This window comes from Myripristis murdjan, chromosome 4, assembly GCF_902150065.1.
Source record: "Myripristis murdjan chromosome 4, fMyrMur1.1, whole genome shotgun sequence".
Classification (NCBI taxonomy): Eukaryota; Metazoa; Chordata; class Actinopteri; order Holocentriformes; family Holocentridae; genus Myripristis; species Myripristis murdjan.
The window spans coordinates 14,271,203-14,291,446 of NC_043983.1; the positions used below are offsets into that span (position 1 = coordinate 14,271,203).

Below are 20,244 nucleotides of genomic sequence, written 5' to 3' on the forward strand. Positions count from 1 at the left end.
CTTGTGACAACTGATATCTGCACAGTGCATGTTCCCGCTTTGCTGTTGCATGGAAAACAACAGAGACCTTTCCAAAAGAGGCGCCTCGGCTTGGTGTGTTTGTCTCCAAAAACACTAAACCCGGCCAGTTAATTACAGCTTCATTGTAACTGAGGTAATTGTCTGGATGGCATCTCTATAGACAAAACCACTTAAACAAGATAATACTGCCACCCAAAAGGCCTTTGATTCCACTGCACCCACCTCTACACACCACGTCTTATTAAACCTTGAGTGTTTAATCTCCTGTAATTACAAAGATTTGCTTAGATTAATAAAAAATAATCCGCCTCAATTGAGACCCCCTACGTGGACCGCCACTGTGCCCCCTATACCCCTTTCTGTGAGGGATAAATTCACAGTGATATAAATTCAGTCACCTTCACAACTGTGAAGCACAAATCTTAAACTGAGGGGCACCAGACGATGGTATACTAAAAAAGATTTATTTTGATCCCAAAAAGTCAGGTTTATTAGAGAGACAAAAACATTTAATTAGATTTTTGGGCGAAGAAAGTAGGCGTATTTAGTCCTATAGCCTGACGTCATCTCCACAGGTTGAGGTTGTGTGGCTGGTGAGAGCGTGAAGGTTAACTACAGTTGAGGAGCTCATCTTTGTGAACTTGATCTAGTCAACAGTGAGACTTCGGCGAAACAAGAGGGGTCACTGAGTCATCCGAGTTGCACCGTGCCTTCAATGAAAACAGACATGCTGTGAAACTTTGTGAAACACTTTTGGAATACACTTTTATACATCAATCACTCAATTTGGAGCCATTCAAACCTCTCTGATGAGTCTGAGACATTTTAATTCAGAAATGACAATGGAGGACAGAAGCAGCCGCAGCAGTGGCAGAGAAAGGCTGGGACTGAGCTTCACTATCGACTATCTTCTGTTCAATAAAGGAGTCAAGGGTCCCAAAGAGGAACTGGTAGAAAGTCGAATGACAGAGCGGACAGTAAACAACGTGCCAAATCATCGGAGTCGTAAACCCAAAGAGGAGGGGATTCGCCACGAGACACAGGGGAAGGGGCTACAGGGGTCAGACGAACAGACTGAAGACAGGAAAGTCAAAGAAGAGGAGGGGGCTAAGGAGCAAGAAGAGGAGGGGGAGGAGGAAGTTACCACCGCCGCGACTTCGATCGGCAGCAGCCCGAAAAGATCTGCAGACAAGCCCACCGAATCCTACATCGCACTCATCTCCATGGCAATCCTGGCTTCAGAGGAGAAGAAACTGCTGCTGTGTGACATCTACCAGTGGATCATGGAGCACTACCCTTACTTTAAGAGTAAGGTATGTCAACGTTAATGTTAATGCCAATCTGTTTATTTGACAGGTAGAGACATACTGTAGACATGGCATTGTAAGCCAACTGTTGTGGAGGAATTCAGAAATTTTAATTTGGTGATAATGTTAAGCTCCTTTAAAGGTGCTTGGTGTTTGTATGGATGCACATTCTTAAATGGCGTGCTATAATAGTTTTTTTATCTTGAAACAGATGAGAAAACATTTCTGCCCACGGTCGGTAGCGTGTACAGATCAACTACTCAACGACAATGTGGCAGCCATTTTCACACATTAAGTGACCTACTTGGCCCACGTAATCTGTCTGAGTGGCTAGGCCATTAAGTGCGCATAGGGACACTGGATGATCTTGTTGTTGGCGAATTCACCAAATAAAGTAATCCTGTTGCTAGGTTGCAAACTGTCTCCGCCTTTACCAGGTGCAACAACAGATTGGGCATAGCCTGTGGATTAAGGTTGATCACTGGTTTGGCGTGCTAAAAAGGTAACTCAGGGTGTTGTGTCTAAGTAAGATCATACACCGCCTTGACACGCTATCACTGCCTCTGCCAACACTGACACAAGGTGACATCCTGAGGATCTGGGATACTTAAAAGCAATTCATGATGGGCACGTCTTCAAACGGCTGTGCCCTCTGTTTTAGATCACCCTGGTTTTCATGATTTGTTTCTTGTCTAACTTTGATTCTAACTTTCACTTCATCCAACAGGATAAAAACTGGAGGAACAGTGTGCGGCACAACCTGTCCCTGAACGAGTGCTTCGTCAAAGCAGGTCGAAGTGACAACGGTAAAGGCCACTTTTGGGCAATTCACCCCTCAAATTACCAGGACTTTTCTAATGGGGACTACCACTGTCGTAGAGCCCGGCGGAGGGTACGCAGGGTGGTGAGACAACTCCCCTTCATGCCTTTAGGTTCTCCGTACTACACTGCCTTCCACCCCACCCACAGGACAGCCTGCTGGTGCTGTCGTCCCACCGCCGCCCACCCTCTGCCCTGCCTGCCGCCCAGACTCTTCTGTGGGTGGCCCTGTGTGCAGGCACAGGCGGGACACCAACCAGGCTTGCACGCTCCTTTTCCATAATGATGAATTGTAGGGATGTTTTAGGTATTATATACTTAAAATATGGCCCTACTGTTAGCCAAGAGAGAAACTTTAGAATTTTATCACATAATTATTGGAAAAATTAGGTGATGTTAAAAGTTTGCCCATGCACAAAAGCTTGGATAATATTCTATTTTATTTTACTAAAATAAAATAGCTAATTTATTTGGGACAGTCTGTGACAAAATAAAAAAAACATCAATCTCATTTGAGTCATTGTACTTCTTTTATTTCCATCCTGAACATTATTTGTTTTTTGTTATTTGTCATTATCATTCACATAATAAATTGAACAGTCGATAATGTTTTGTGTCAGCAAAACAGTGTGTATGTGTGTGTGTGTGTGTGTACGTGTGCATGTGTGCGAACATAAAGCACTAAAAGTGAGCCCAGTGATAAAATACTGCCTGGTCTTAGATGCTAATTAGTTAAAGCTGTCGGGATGCAAAATCTTGTGCCTTAATGAGACTAAAATCAGGCTTTTCAAAGCCGACTCCCAAGGATATGAGGCCAGATAATCCGAGCAATCCCAAATAGTTTCAAGAAATGGGAAGCTTATCACACAATGTAATCCGTAACCGCTCCTACAGAGCGGGGGGGCCCAGGAGGTCAGGAATGGAGGGAGGGAGGTGAGGAAAGGGAAGGGGGAAGAGAGAGGGGAGGAGGGAGGAGAAGGGAGGAGGGAGGGGAGAAGAGCCTCTGTTGGAGGGAAGTAGGACAGCACTGGGAAGGGATGGAGTATACACAAAACTGTGTGGAGATGAAGTGGTTGAAGAGAAAAGTATAGACTAATTCAGATTAAAAGTCGACAAAACTAGAATAAAAATAGCCAAATAGACAAAGTCACTGGAAAATGAAGACTGCATGATGGAGGAAGAAGCATCATGTTATGACCTACTGTACATGACTCCTGTGAAAGGAAATGCCACGTTGTACACTAACATAAACAACCTAATAAGAAAAATAACTGGATGAATTTTCATTTGTTTTCACCCCAAAATGGAAAAAACCAGAACAACAGCTCAGTTAGGAGATGACTCAGAAAAAAGCGCCATAAAAAGAAGTCAAGTCAATTTTTACCTGTCCAGCTCCCACATCAATAGTGAAATTCCTCTCTGATTTACAAAGGTTGGCATTTACATCTACAGTGCACCAGCCTGAGAGGATTAGGTCATACATTGACTTTTCTGAAGTTTGTTTGTCTCAGCTCATGTGGGCTTTTTATTTGCAAATTATTGAATATTTGAATAAGGCAATATTTGACATGAGATTAGATTCTGAATGGACAAACAATATGTCAAAGGGATAAAGCTTAAGAGAGAGAACAAAGGTTATTCAAAACAGTTATTTTCTGGCTGTGCTCATTAGAACAATGACAAATCCATGTAATTAATTTTTGTTCACCAAATCTTCCTATTCAATGTCAACAGCTAATTGGAGACCTAATTTGCTTAATTCCCATGAATCGCTCTCTGCATCAAATCCTCTTCAATTCACCAGCTTTAAGGCTTTAATTTGGTTGCATATGTTTGCTGCACACACACACACACACACACACACACACACACACACACACACACACACACACACACACAGACAGACACACACAACATGCTAAGACATATGCGCGCATGCAAAACACACAAACTCAAACCGTCTTGACCGTCTTCCAGACACAAAAACATACACACACCTATAATTAAGTTTGTACAACAAACAAAATGAATGGAGCGATTGTGATTTGTGCAGTTTTATAAGTACAGTTTTATTTTTATTTTATACTTATAAAAGTAACATTGGTAACTAAAAAAAACAGATTGAGGTTTAGAGCTGCAACGACTAGTCGAATCGATTAGTCGACAACTGTTTTGATAGTCGATTAATCGTTCTGAGTCATTTTTAATAAGAAAATTCTTCATCCAGCTTCTCAGATTTCAATATTTTCTAGTTTCTTTAGCCCTCTATGACAGATAACTAAATATCTTTGGGATATTGTCGACTGTTATTTGGGACAAAACAAGACATTTGAGGACGTCACCTCAGGCTGTGGGAAAACAGTTTTCACAGTTTTCTGACATTTTATGGATCAAAAACTAATCGATAAATTGAGAAAATAATTGACAGATTCATCAATAAAGAAATAATCATTAGTTGAAGCTCTATTCAGGTTACATTCAGGGAGAATCAGATGTGTGTGTGTATGTGTGTATGTGTGTGTGTGTGAGTGTGTGTGCATATGTGTATGTCATTTTCTTAATCTAATAAGATGGGCGGAAGGGTGCCGGGGGCCGTAGATTAAGGCACAAAGATTTGCCCCTGATTAGCAGAGAGTGAGGTAAGAAGATCAGTCGTGCTGAGATGGCGATGAAACATTATGGCCATGTTTTAATTCATTTACAAGAGCATTCCAAAGCTCATTTCTACACGCGGCCAGTCAAAGGGATTCAGCAAACAACACAGAGGTGATGAACCACAGCACGAAGCCTGACCTTAAACTTGTAGTTACATCAAGAGAAATACACAAACAGGGCAACTTGAATGCAGGTTGCAGTTTTCAGACTGTAGAGTACGTCATATCAAGTGTTTTGAAAGATTAAAATTTATTCAACCTAAGAACTCATTAATAACTGAGACTACTTCATATTAGAAATTCTTTTTTTTCTGTTTCATGAGATGTACGGTGAGTTCATAACACATTCGGTCTACTAAAGAGATCAGAGATGAAGTTTAAGTTTCTGAAAATTTTATGTCAAAAGATTCATTGACTAAAGCATCTTTGAATGTGGCTTGATTTCTAGTCTTACAAATGTCTAACAAGCATTTCTCACAGAAATTCATCTGATTTATAACTCATCACAGATAGAAATAGTGATATATCCAGTTCAGCTGTTCGGCACAAATCTCAATGTGTTTTTCTGGCCTCTTGCAATAAAGCTTCAGGCTCAAAACAGAAGTATTTTTTTGTCATTCTTTCGATTTTAGCTACTGACTTAGTTTGACTGAGAATGAATTTGATTTGGTCTTCTTCTAAGTTGGGGAAACAGTAAAAACAAAAATGACTGAAAACATCATCCAGATCCTGAGATTGAAACAATAAAGTAGGCTAAAAATTTATTTCCACTACATGTAAAGTTTCTCTTCCAAAAATAGAAACTCATTCATTCACTCATGAAGCATGTGAATAATGAGACTTATAATATAATGACTATCTTTAAATAAGAAGTAATTTTAATTGTTTGGAATTAAATATTAATTCATCTTCTGTTTTTATTTATGCCACTGTTTACTTTTTTATTTACCTTTTTTTCCCCCAGAAATGTGCGTCTCATCACGACTGCGCCAGAAATTGCAGCTTTGTTGTAAGTAACTTTCAATTGGCCTGAAGGTTGGAGGAATAGAAAATTGCAAGACTATTAGAAAGCATGATTACACAGAAGCAGGTAGTGTTTAAGGCTTAAGTAGCAGTTGAACCAAAACCAGCTGCTTTTCTCTGGTTGTGTCCCATCATGAACAATAGCCCGTCGTTGCCTCAGCTTCAAAGCCTCCATAATAGTCAATCGATCATCATGAATGCGAGGCGCTATTCTGCAGATTACTGTTAACAATAATTTGCCTCCCAGTGCACCGTTGCCATCTTTGAAGCAATGTTTTATTGCCTTTCTTTTCATCTGCATCTGTCATCCCTGAGGTCCACTGTTTGATCTCTCCCCACTAGTCTCTGCCTCCCCGGGGTCGCGTTGACCTGTTGATTGGCAGCTGCGATCAGACATATGGTGGGACGAGGCATCGACCGGAGCTCCCCGGGGACAAAAGCAGACCTAGCGCTTTTTTTCCTCCTTTTCTGCAGGAGGAGAGGAGAGCGGGACCGAGGACGAGATCTAATCCAACCACTAGATGACGCACGATGCATGTAAATATGTCCAGCGCTGTTTTGGCCACTCGGAGCGGATGGATGCGGCAAAGTTTTTTTTTTTTTTTTTTTTTTTAACTTTTTTATTTTTATTTGTATTATCTCACTCTCTCACATGTTATTGTTATTTATGAACACCTACAAGTGCCTGAGATCATCCGCCTACTTTCTGGTGGGCAGCCTCTTTGGTCCTGCATGGAGCATAATGGCATAAGGGGTGAGTATCCGTCTTACCTGATAGAGCACAGCCTCAGTGGTAGGTGGATATTAATATGTTTAACTGTGGCGCAACAAACAAGTTTATTCAGTGTGAACACCGGGCTTCTGCTAAATCACTTTGGGTGAAAAGAAAGTGCTTGCTGCAACTCCTGCAGCTGTGTGCTAGTTCACCGGGGGCCAATAGGGGCAGCTTGATTCCTCATAAAAAGCACAGATGTGATGCTCAAACTGGTATGTGTGTGTGTGTGTGTGTGTGTGTGTGTGTGTGTGTGTGTGTTTCTCTCTCTCCCTCTCCCTCTGTGTGCATGATTTTAGAGTAGGCATACAGAATGCCGCAAACCCCCATCTCTCCTCCCAGAAAGAGAGGTGTTGCCATGGTGATGTTTCTCTGGCCAGGGCCTGCAATGATCCCCACTGACCCTTGCTGGTGACCTCTGACCTTTTTGGCCATGGCCAGGGTCAAGAGGTCAGTGATGGCTGGAGGGCAGCGAGAGCACTTCCATGATTGGCACTCTGACATGTTCACTGCCCCTTCATCTGCAGGCCTCACCTTCCTCCCAGTTTGCACCTCCGATTTGCATTTATCACAGGAAGAGGACCGGGCCGGCTGCATAATATGAGATCCATCCCACCATTTCACATTGCACTTCAGCAGGTAGCCTGTTCTACGCTCAAGGCAATGCAATGGTCAATATTGTGTAATTTGCATTCAGCGCAACACCGTCTATACATTCCACATGCACATATTGGCTACACACTGGTGCTCACGTTCTATAGGTGTCCACTTTGGTTTTGCGTTATTTGTGATGGTGGAATTCAATCTCCAGCTAGCTAAACCCTGTATCATGATGGTTATGATAGCAGTAATGATCATTACTATTCCCATGGCCCCAGTAATCCACTGTACGTGAGGATATTTATAGTTCTATGTGAGTGTGTGTATGTTCGTTCATTTCGAGAGGGGGGAAGGGCTATGCAGCGCACTGTGGTTCTTCTCGTGGGGAATAATTACAGAGTCGTGGGTACTAAAAGTCATGTGACCTCAGCCTTCTGCTCCCAAATAATTTATCCCCTGGCTGATAGCTCGTCAATATCAATTTATTAATTTAACAGTTCTGGACTGATAAAAGGTGGTGCGTACGGTCAGCTTGCTAAAGCAGGGAATAAGGATGAATTTTACAGTGTAGTGGTGTGGAAGGAAGGGAAAGAGAGAAGGCGAAAGAGAGGGACCGGAGGACAAAGAGGAGAGAAAAACTGCAAGGCGCCATGAAGTGATCAATGGTGACACCGAGGAGAGATGGATATTTGCTGTGCAAAAACAGGCCGCCATCGCTCATATTCCAAAGCTATTGAGTGAAACTTATGAAAATTAATACACTTATTATCACCATATTAAAGATTAAGATTGAGGACGGCGCAGTGATTGTATTGATATTCAAATGCATCCAATATATTGATCGGTCCAACCCAGTTTTTCTCAACCTCTTTGGGGTAAATCTGCTACATTCCAAGAGGAAAAAACATGGCCGATACAGAAACTTTTGAAGATTCTTTAGCAGTAATCCAAAGAAATTAGTAATTCAGAGAAAACAACAAAAACCCTTTTATTGCCTTGCACCACCTGCAAATGCTCCAAACTGTGAGCTGGGATGAGAGATTCCTGGAAGATGCATCCATAAAAATTTGGACAATGAAGATGATACTCCAGAAAAACACATAAACATTAACCCTGACCCTTCTTGACCTCCCAGCATACACTTTGCATCTTGATTTTTGAAAAGGGGCAATAAATATACGTGGCATAAAGCAGGACACATATATCACTCAGTATCCACCACCAAACTCTCAACCTGCAACCTAACCTATTCCCAGAGCCATTACATAATATCCCTGAAGGAGGCTAAAAGGTATTTTAACAAGACCCACTGCTCTATGACCTTTGACCCCTTCTCAGTTGACCCCAAACCCCTGACCCCACTTACACTAGCCAGTGACAGTAGGGGACAGAGATCCCATACACTTCCTGCTGTTCAAAGACAAAGAGGACTAGGGGGAGATTAATTTACAAATTGATGTATTTTCTTTGAGGATTTGGCATTTCAGCATGTTTTTTTTTCTATCAGTGACTAATATTACCTTTCTAATCAATTTGCTGATCAATCAATCATTCTGTCTGTTTGCCTTTTTTATCCATTTATTCATCTGTATATCAATGCATCCATCCATCCATTCATGCAGTCATGCCCTCATCCCTCCACTCATTTTTCATCCCACCCGCCATCCATTTTAAAAGTGAAGAGAAAAATGCAAACACTGCTATATATAGCTGCAGCTCGTCAACCTGTATTTCCATACATTGTATAACCTTTTCGTCTGTGATGGCTTGGAGGCTCCACTTGCACTAACATTAACAATCTCTGTAGTGGATTCTCCTCGGGTCTTTGGAGAGCTGCAGGGTGGCGAGTGTCAATAGAAGTGGAGTGTGTGAGTGTGAGAGATGATAGACTGAGGTTAAGAGGTGTCAACACATAGCGAGAGGGCTCGAGGACTCTTCAACAGAGCCAGCCTGACACTCTGACACTCTCCACAACCTCTCCTCTGATTAACCACTCTAAAGACGCCACAGAGACACAGACACTAAACATAGACACACACCTACACACACACACACGCACGCACACTCACACCTGTTCAGTGACATATTCTCCATGAACCCCACTCTCTTACCTCAAAGTCACACACCTTTTGTGTGAGATTACATCTCATCTGAGTTGACTGGAGCATGTGTGTCAGACACACACATGCACTCACACTCACTCACACACACACACACACACACACATCAGTGGTAAGGTGTGGAAACCTGAAGATGTGTTGTTCGCAGGCACAGTAAGTCTCTGAAAGGTTCTGGCAGTCAGGAATGGATTTGTTACACCTCTGATGTGAGGTATATGTTCAGCCAAGTGTAAGATGCAACTGTGCTTTCCCACAGGGCTTTGCTCCTGTCAGGTGGTGTAGCGCAACATACAAACGCTGGGACACCCACTAACATATATTGTCACACGCACGCATACACACCCACACGCTCGCACACGTAAACACACACACTATGTTGTCAGTCATGCTAGACTAATTCTCTGTGACTGTCACAGCGTACAACTTGAGCTCTTCCTTGAAAATATATATATTTTTAAAAACTTTAAATTGGTAGAACCTTTTGCCCACATTATCATATTTTTTTCTAACTGAACTTGAGAAAACAGTAGGTAGATACACACACACACACACACACACACACACACATATATATATATATATATATATATATATATATATATAAAAACCTAATCTGTGCTTTAGCTCTCTTTCATTTCCTAGTTAATACTCTGTAAAACAATATGATATCTACATACAAAACCACATCTTAGATTTATTTCATTAATATGTATACTTGTACAGCACTGGTTCAGAAAAACCCTGCCTTTGTTGCCCTTTCCATCAGCTATAGATGGCTGTCCATATGAGCTTTGTTTGGATGTGATTTTGACTTAGTTTGTCTTTGCTTTACTTCAGTGGAATTGGTTTAGGTTGGTTAGTTTGTTTTGTAAGGTTGAGCGAGGTTGAGTTGGGTTGTGCTTTGTTTGATAGCGGTTGGATTTCTTTGGAGGTGGCTGAGTTCGATTTGTTTCAGCTGTGCTAAACCATCCTGTTTTTAGTATGTGGCTTTTACATCAGTATTGTGGTTCTAAATACAGGAATTTTTGTACTTTACAAAGACTACGGCCATATGATTGGGGTGCTAGGCTCAATCGTGCTTTTCTGGGCTTTGAACTATGTGTTCAAGCAGTCGTAGAGATCCTTGTGACATGTCCTCCCTCTCCATTATGCTTTTGCATAAAGCGATTGATGGCAGCTCTCAAGTGACCAAACAAAACTGTATAGAAATAGAGATATAATACACATACTGCGTGGGCTATAGATTCCACAACGTGTGGACACCGCATAAGTCAATACCTAAATTAAGAAAGATGCTGATGTGAACATAGATATATGACTCATATCTGTAAGACTTGACATGCAGGCATGCGGGTTCATGAATCTTAATAATCAGAGATGAGAAGCGACCAGGTGGAGTGGTATTGCCAAGATATGTCATTGTAATGACGTGAATATTTAACACAACGTGCCACATCAGTTGACAGCGATGAATATAAGACCCTGGCCAACTGGCGCCAAACCACCATTTCACTCTGTCCTCCCCTCCCTTCCCTCTCCATAACCTGTGAGGTAGAAAATAGGGAGATATGAGGAGGTGGGGATGGAGGGAGATAAGGGGAGATGGAGATAGAGACAGGTGAAAGAGGTAAGGGTCATAGCACAAGCTCCTCTTGGCCTTCTCTCGCCCATGTTGTTTTATTAGCCCTGTCAGATTGTAATTTACCCAACGGTAAACATACAGAACGGGCTTAATTAAGAATTTTTGAACGGGGATATGGTCAAGTCCGGAAACATTAGAGAGATGCAACCGGGTGTCGTAAAGATTGATTGAGACAAAGGATGTAAGGACAGGGTTAGAAACAGAGGGTGGAGGGAGGGGGGCAGGAGTGGTGTGTATGTTACAGCGGAGGGGTATTCTTGTGTTGCTCGGGGCAGTAGGGTGAGATAAGTTTGGAAAGATAGGGACGAACGATTTTTAATGCATTAACAGCCTGGCTGTGCAAGGCAATAACAAGGACAAGTTCAGCGCTAAAATGTTTGACATCCTGCCTCGAAATCAATGGATGCCGGATCACCACATCAACACGGCACACAGACGTACGCCACATATTCACCTCGACTACCGGCAGAGATAACAAACACTCTCACACATGCACACACACACACACACCAACCTTGAGAGGGCACAGAGCATGTGGGTGGGTGCATGAGTTAACAACCTTCAAACCTCAGGGCAATATGTAGAAAATAAAAAACAATATCTATATCCATAACAATATCCGCAGGTAAAAGCATCTTTAAATCAAAACAGAGAGAAACAGCTGAAGTCGATTGTTGAGAGCTGTGTGGACTACGTAAAAGGCCAACAAACTAAAAGAGTAATGAGCCTATCCATATGTCTCTGTGGACCTTAAGTTTGCATTCAATACATTATTTACAGCTGATTTTTTTTTTTTTTTAAACTGAGGTATAGGTTCCTCTCAGGGGTGTTTACAGACGAGTGCTCTAACTGCCTTCCAGTGCCTGCAGTAGAGCTGACTAACCATAACAAGTAATGCTTCCAGGTGGGCTGATGTACCATGTTTGCCAGTATGAGGCTGGAATAAGAAATGTAAAGCATGATCAATTAAATAATGTTCTTGAACATACGTATAAATGAAACCAGCACTTGCAAAGACAGGGAAATGATGTGCGCCTCAAGGTTTGTTTGTACAAACAAAATGGAGCAAGGATCATGAGTGCGAGTAGTGGTATCGTAGGCTTGACGAGGTTAAGTGTAGTCTTAGATTTGTGTAGAAGACATTTAGTGCAAATCATTTTTCTGTGCGCTCTCAACACTGCTTTTCAAGCACTGCCCTCTGGATCAGAGGGATTTTTTTTTTTTAATAGAGCCCCCCTCTCCAACACCACCGCCATCCAAAATACACACAAGCTACTGTAGCCTGAGAAGTCCCTATTCCCTTTGTCTTTGTAGTTCAACCGCTCCCGTCCAAAATACTGTATAACTTCTGGGAAACCGAGAGGTCTCAGATCTCTGTTCAGAGAGCACAACGAGCCGAGTCTTCTTTCTCGGTCTCTTTATCACTCTCGCTCACCCTTTCTTTGTCTCTCTCTTTTCAAATAGACTATTTGTCATCTCTGAAATAGAACATTTTAAAAATTCAACCTGGAGCCAACCCCCACCCTGACTCCCCTCTATTCTCACTCTCAATTCCCCAGACTCTGGCCAGCTACGATCAATAGCCTATTGATCAACTCTCTCCATTCCCATTACACACCAGTGCCAAAAGAGCCAACCATTCTCGCTGAAAAGCTGATCTGGTACATATTTGCAATGGTATGGTTTCTCTAATTTCCATGGGTTATTACTAAATGCATACAGTACGGGTGTGAAACATATTAAAGTCCTGTGCTGTTCAGTGGTTCGGTAAATGAAAAAAGATCTCGTTAAACGTTACCTTTTAATTGAAAGTTATTATAATGTAGTTAGGTACAGTATGGTGCTCTGTGTTTGGCTTGAGTAAAATAGGAAAGGTGAGAGCATTACCACATAGAAAGTAATCCTTTTTCTGGTTGTTTCTACTTCATTTCTCTCCCCCGCCCTCCGTCTTTCTCCTCTCTCTCCATAGACAATGCTACGGGCAAAATCAATACTTGAAAGAAAAAAAGAAGGCATATTTTTAGCCTGTTATTATATGATCTGTATGAGGAAAACAATGTTTGTGGGAAAGACAGAAATGCCAAGGTGCTGATAAGAGAAAGAAGAGGTGGGAGAAGGATGGGAGAGACACAAAAGAAGTGAAAGAGTGAGAATGATGGTGGGCTGTAAGGGATAGTCTAATGGAGATGGATCAAACGAAGATGGAGATAAGATGGGGTGACTGTGAGAAAATGGCTGATGTTTTGACCAGAGACTTAGCTCTGCGTAGCCAGGAGGAGGAGAGGTAAAAGCAAATGGAAATATAAAACAGCCAGAACACAATAAACTCAAAAGTGTCTTGGATTTTTTTCCCGTTAAATTACAACTCTGTGACACGCTGAATGCTATGTATATAACATTTCCAAATTCTTGTATAAGCTACATTTTATTGTTTCTCACCAACACACTTCACATTTTGTGCTATTTAATGTTTCCATTTGTGGGGTTTTTATTGCTCGTTGCCAACATGAAAGCTTTCCTATCAATGTCCAACGGTTCATAAATAAACCTAAATCACAAATGCTGCAGTACTGCAACCCAGCAATGTTTTTAACACGTTGTGTAGTTTTACAACCGTACCTATTTCTTTGTACACACAGCACTCTCTAAGGATCATTCTATACTGAGCTCTGACTGTGCCACAGCCCTCACTTGCATTCCTGCTGCCAATGGCTTTCTGATGGACTCTCCCTCCCTAACCTCCTTTAGGGCTCCCTTCCATGCCGCTGTCAATCATCCTCCGCTCTTCCTCCTATTGGCTAGAGATGCTCTGTTGATCAAACGGCAGGCCTTCCAATTGGCTGGAGAGCTCAAGGGGGAAGGAAGGAATTGATTTATCTGTGGTATTAGGGGATCAATTAATCCCCATTGTGTGTGCCAGCACAGATAGTCCGATGTGTCTTATTTGGTATGGCTTGTTTCTGCTCAGCCAAGATAAGGGTCTCTCCCATCACTTCCCTCTATGACCAGCAAATCAAATCAAATCGAAAGGGATGACGGCATGCGGAGGGGTCCTCCCCAGGCTGTGGCTGGCTGATCACAATAAGGGAAGACCATCAATAAGAAAAGGAAGTGTGTGCAGAATAAATACCTCTCATTTGGAGGCTGAAATGTCAGCTCTGTTGCCACGACAATCAAAGCTGGGAAATAAACAACTTAAATAAATTGAGTGCTGGTTGCCTCATGATCCCAGTCTATATTATGCAAATGGATAACAATATATAATCTAAATGACACATGCAGCCATATAGAAATACATATAGTAGATCACTATATAGCGCCTAACCTAGGAGGAACATGGAGAGACAGCACCACGCACAGAACAGAAAAAGGAGGATGGGACAGTGCGAGTGAAATACTGTATGTACTCCTGCACAAGCCGGGAGAGGAGTGGAAAGGGTTCAGTGAACCATTACTTACTCAGAAATGATAGTGAAAAGAATAGGAGAGAGACTAGGATAGGAGTGGGTGCTAATTCCTACTTTTCAGTTTAAATAAAGATTGGAGCTGGATAAAAGCCATTAAGGGAGAAATCAGACAGGGCATGCTATGTAGGACAAGAGCTGACTGCAGGGAGGTGAGTGGTGGGATCGATACTCAGTCGATGCGCTCAACACCCAGCTCTGCACACACACACACACACACATACACACACACACACACACACACTTGCACACATAGAGGGCACGTGGTATTGCTGGGCATCTGCATGTTTGTGCACGCGCATCAGTGACTAATGGAGAGAGAGAGAGAGAGAGTGAGAGAGCGAGAGAGAGAGAGGGAAAGACAGAGTGTATGCAATATACAATTAACTCTCTTGTGAATGAGGGAATATTAAACATGGGCTGGTTGTGCAGACTGTAATTTGTAGTGATAAAAGTATTAAAGTAAGGCAGTTGGACAAAGATGGAAGGGTGGACAGCTTCAGAGATGGATTTATTTTCCGAGGCGCGATACAGTTAACAAAGATAGATGTTTCAAAAGATCATCTTCAACCCGAACTGGAGCCTCGATGCAACTGCAATCACTCTGCATTCTGTCCTCCCCTCCTCTCCCCTCTCGCTCTCTCTCACTCCTTCCTTCTCTCTCTCCCTCCTCTCTCTCTCTCTCTCTCTCACTCTCTCTCTCTCTCCTCCCTGCCCCTTCCTCTCTCGGTAGAATTGATCGACTATGTCTCCTCAATCCATCTCTCCCTCTGTCGCTTAGCAACGGGTGCTCTATCGGGTGTGGAGGTTGGGAGTTTCACTTGGGGAGGGTTGGGGAGGCGGTGGGGCGGGGGTATGGGGAAGGGGGAGGCACGGGGGTGAGGGTGGGAGAGTGGGGGGGCTGAGCAACAGCTTATTGTACTTGATTCCACACTATTCTGGCCGATATACGCTTCCCTTTGATAGCCAACCACGTGAGGTTTTACTACCTGGTTGATAAATATGAAAGAAAACACAAAATTGCAGGGCAACAAAACGATACTGACAGGGACAGTGTTCACCATTTACAGCATCCCAGAAAAAAATCCATTGTGGGTCTGGTGCCCTGCTATTGGGTCAGTGATAGTACTTTGTGTATCCAAATGTGTAGAATAATAAACTCTGAACTCCCAGTCTGTGAAATTCCCATAAATGGTGTCATCATTCCTTTGCAAGAATCTTCTCTGTAAAAAGTAAAAAGGTATACAGATGTCAAGCTGGACATTACATTCATATCCACCTCATCCTTCTTGTACCAGCAAAACAATACAGAGAAACTCTTTTTTTGTGTGTATTTTGGCCTATAAACTCAGTATCTGTCGTGTGTTTTAACTAATAGAAATCTTCTGATTATGGCGTGTTGATGCAGTGGTACTACGTAATGATTCAAAATTGTAATCAATAGTTTTTCTTGTCATACATACAACTACACTAATTCTTCATTTCATCCTTAGCTGAAACAATTCTTTCATTTTTTTTTTGTGCAAAACGAATGCATTAAAATCTGGGGAGTATAATTAACCCCAGTTTCTGTTTGAATTATTGTTGGCCGTGTGATAAAGATCAATGCACAATTTTGATATTAAACAACACGCTTTTGAAAAAGATCTAAATAGACTGTTGCAGTTCTGAATTAACATCCACAAGGGGATAAGAAAACTGTTTTAAATGAAGCTGTGCATAGTCTCCTTTTAAGACCTTATCCTTTTGATCTACATTTAATGTCTGATCCCCTTTGAGGAAGAGGTGTAGGCTATTCTTTAAGCCTAATAAATCCAGCGTTAGCAGGAGTTAAGAGGGGAGAACGCTGTGTGGTTTAGAACTGAAGGGGTCATGGGAGAAGATGCTCAACACCTCCACTGCAGAAATAATGCTCTGAACCAGCTTGATATATGTTGTGTACACACAACGTCATCTGTAATCATTACAATCATTAGAATCAATTGTCTAAAAAATATAGCATACACGTATTAACCATTATAGTCAGGCCTAAATATTTATAAAAACATCTCAGGCCCACTGCTAAACTCACAATTCTTCTCTCACATATGTGCACAAACAGGCACATATACAAACATGCGCACACACACACACACACACACACACACACACACACACACACACACACACACAGTTCCACATGCAGTACCACACACACGCACAAATGCCCATCCGTCCAAACCTACACATTCACCAATACCACACACGCCTACACACACACACACACACACACACACACACACACACACATACACATGTAATTCGGCAGTTGCCTTAATATTAGTAGTACATGACACTTACACTGACTCATTCAAACAGAGTCAGTCAGTGAATTATAAACAGAAAATAAACAATAAAAATGTTTGATGTATATACAGAATGGGTTCTGGTCAATTCACTCTCAATTCACACAATTTAGGCAGGGTGTGTTCCCTTCAAAATCCAAAATTACTACTACTACTACTACTGCTGCTGCTGCTATTACTACCAATAATGATAATAATAACAATAATAACAATAATGAAAATAATAATAATAATACTATAAAATGCTATTTATTAATAAAGGATATTTTCTTTTCCTTCATTAAATAATTTACTCTGTTCTGTAATGACCAAAAGTCTCATTTTACATTTCTTTAGAAGTGGACCAAAAGTGAATGGACCACAACCTTAATTTATAGATTAATGTCATTTATAATAATTGCCTTTTCTTAGCAGTAAATAAATAAATAAATAATGTTTACAACAAAGACAGCTAAAATAATTTTAAAATATATGTATATATGAGAGCTGATTTGTATTTTCTCCTTGAGACATAACCACACACACACACACACACACACACACACACACACACACACACACACACACACACACACACACACACACACACACACACACACGCTGAGTTATATCATCTAAATCTATTGCACTGCCTTCAGCCACGGGCCTGCAGGCCGGTCGGACAGAGAAATGCTCATAAACATTAATCCTCCTTCATCTTAAATTGCATTTATTACAAATGCACTGGTGCTTCAATAATATTACTAACAATTGTAATAATGACTAATAACAATACTAAAATATTTGCTCTGCATTTTTCCGCAGGAAAGACGATCTATTTTACAACATCATGTCCTCCATGTGTTATGTCCTTTATAGCACAATAAATTCATATTTTGTAAAGGTTTTCTCTCTGTAATCTGGAGTTATGAAGACTGAAAGTTACATAAACAATTGAGTGTGGGGCTGAAAAACGTCAGGCTCTAATCCTGTGTCCTAAACTATTTTTGATGCAAACAAAACAAACATTTAGCCCTACACACACACACTTCCCTCTCTCTGAAGTCGAGGGAAGTTCGGCCACGACCTGACAAACAAGTTAGGCCGTATGACATTTAGCGGTCCAACCAGATCGGATCGATTTTCTATTGAATGTTTTTTGTGATTAGTAGTCCTATTGATTAAAGTGACATCAAGTGAACACACCTGAGTAATGCTCATTTTGCTAACAGCTTGTCAAAACCAAAACAGATATAAATTGCTCGAATGACTTATTATACAGCAGCCCTGTGATGCAAAACATGCCAAATTATTCCTGTTTGAAACTGCATTAAAAATAAATAAATGAATTTAAAAAGTAAAATAAAATAAAAATACACATCCTAACATATCGCATCATTCTGCGCAGCTGTCTGGACATTTAAAGTGAGCTGCTATTTGAGAAAATGTGTCTTTTAATAAATAGGCCAAATGACAAATAAATAAACATGTAGGCCTACGGCCTGCAGCTGCTGCAACACAACATATTCCATCTCCGCTTCCTATTTTTTATTATTTTTTTGAAAAACACGTTAGGCTATTAGTTTCTGTGCATGTGCTATCGTATATCAAATTTAAAGAGCGCATTTATCTCTGATGAAAAATAACAATACAGATCTAACCAAGCCGAATACATTGATTATTGATTGATATAGGCTACAGTCTAAAGACAGTCTTGTATTAGTTTATATTTTTAAAGAGCAAACGGATACTGTTTTATTACAGGCCTACTCTGGCACCTGTTGTCCTATAAATATTTTTTTCTCACATGTTATACCAAACGTATGTCTAAAATCATATATTAAAAAAATCATCCTTTCATATAAGCTGACTTTTGAGTGAAACCAAGAGCAGGCAAACGTTGTGAGCCCAATTCTTTTTGCCAATCGATCAGAATGCGGATAGATCGATAAGGCACCAGGGCTATTGATCACCACGGTCCTCTATTGCCGGGTGCTTTCAAATGCAAATGTACCTAAATAATAATCTATGGCAACACACTAATTCCTTAACAAACTGCAGGCAAACGCTTTACAAACACAGCGATTCAGTGCAAGTGATTCTTTACAACATTTGGGCTCAGCAGCGCAGAGAAACAGGCCTTACACGCTTCCAGACTACACATGCCAAAATATTTGGATTGAAGGATATAGCCTATGGTTGAATTTTAAGACGACCAAATGTGGACGATTCAAAAAGCAGGTTGGCGTTGATTAGTTGTGTCTTCACAGGAAATATTTGAGGGCAAAGCCATGGGTTAAAGGTCTGAGTGACAATAACAACAGCATGGAAAATAAAGAGGATAACCTGAAAGCATTTCCTCAATAATCAAAAATAGCCTACTAATTAAGCCATTAAGTAATATAGTAAATACTTAATAACATAGTGAGTAACATAGTAATAGCATAAAGGTAAACTTTAAACTTTAAAGTAATCAGTTAACAGTTGAATGTAGCTGTGAAATTTAAAGTGCAAGTAGTTTATACTATTTACTGGGGCAAGATACAAGGTGCTGTGGATGTTGAAGCATGCAGATCTTTCTTTCTCTCTCACGCACGCACACACACACACACACACACACACACACACACACACACACACACACGCACACACACACACACGCACACACACACACACACCACACACCACACACCACACACACACACACACACACAAACACACACACACACACACACACACACACACACACACACACACACACACACACACACACACACACACACACACACACACACAGGGTTACTTAAAGTAGAGCCATAGGCAAACAAGGCAGATGTTGGGAGTTTTTCCCACCAAGGCCGGGCTGTGTGGACTGGGATGAGAACGCCCGTCCCGCTGACTTGCTCAGAGGCCTGATCAATGCGACATTACTAAACACTGCTACTTAACTTTTGCCAATAGCCAGATTCAAGTAAATATACTTTAGAATACATTAAGCGTGATGCATCAGCCACGAAGTCATTCAAGAAGTCATGAAAAGATTAGTCTGTCTCTATCGAGTGATTCCTGGAAAAATAGACAAGCTTACGGGAGACTTCAGCCCACTAAAAATCCCTCTCATTAGCACACAGTGTAACAAGTAAAACGCACACACACACACACACACACACACACACACACACACACACACACACACAGATACAGACACACACACACACACACACACACACACACACACACACACACAAAGTTTGAGTTCCAGGGAAACTCAAACTTGAGTTCCCTCCTGCATCAAATCCCGTCCAGGAGTCTGATTTTCCCATGTAGCTCTGTTTATGTAAGTCAGAGCATGTAGCCTGAATATAGTATACATATATTTTTTTTGCTATATGCATAATTACCCAAATATAAATTGTGAATTATGGCAACGTCCACCAATATTTAGTATTATTCTTATAATTTATGTTATTATTGTTGCTATTATTATGAAATTACGGT

The 20,244-nt window shown here is 41.2% G+C and overlaps 1 protein-coding gene across 1 annotated transcript; it reads left to right on the top strand.

Moving 5' to 3' along the window:
* The first annotated feature begins 830 nt into the window (after window positions 1-830).
* foxq2 (forkhead box Q2) lies at window positions 831-2,430 on the top strand. The gene is made up of 2 exons (XM_030049712.1): window positions 831-1,334; window positions 2,056-2,430. Exons 1-2 carry the CDS (start codon window positions 831-833, stop codon window positions 2,428-2,430), a joined length of 879 nt encoding a protein of 292 aa, XP_029905572.1.
* The last annotated feature ends 17,814 nt before the right edge of the window (window positions 2,431-20,244 follow it).

What these genes read in the sequence shown, in the direction of transcription:
- foxq2 (XM_030049712.1), top strand. Translation starts at nt 831, where the DNA reads ATGAGTCTGAGACATTTTAATTCAGAAATGACAATGGAGGACAGAAGC. An exon ending in ACCCTTACTTTAAGAGTAAG is followed by an intron (nt 1,335 to 2,055) that starts GTATGTCAACGT and finishes TTCATCCAACAG; the next exon opens with GATAAAAACTGGAGGAACAG.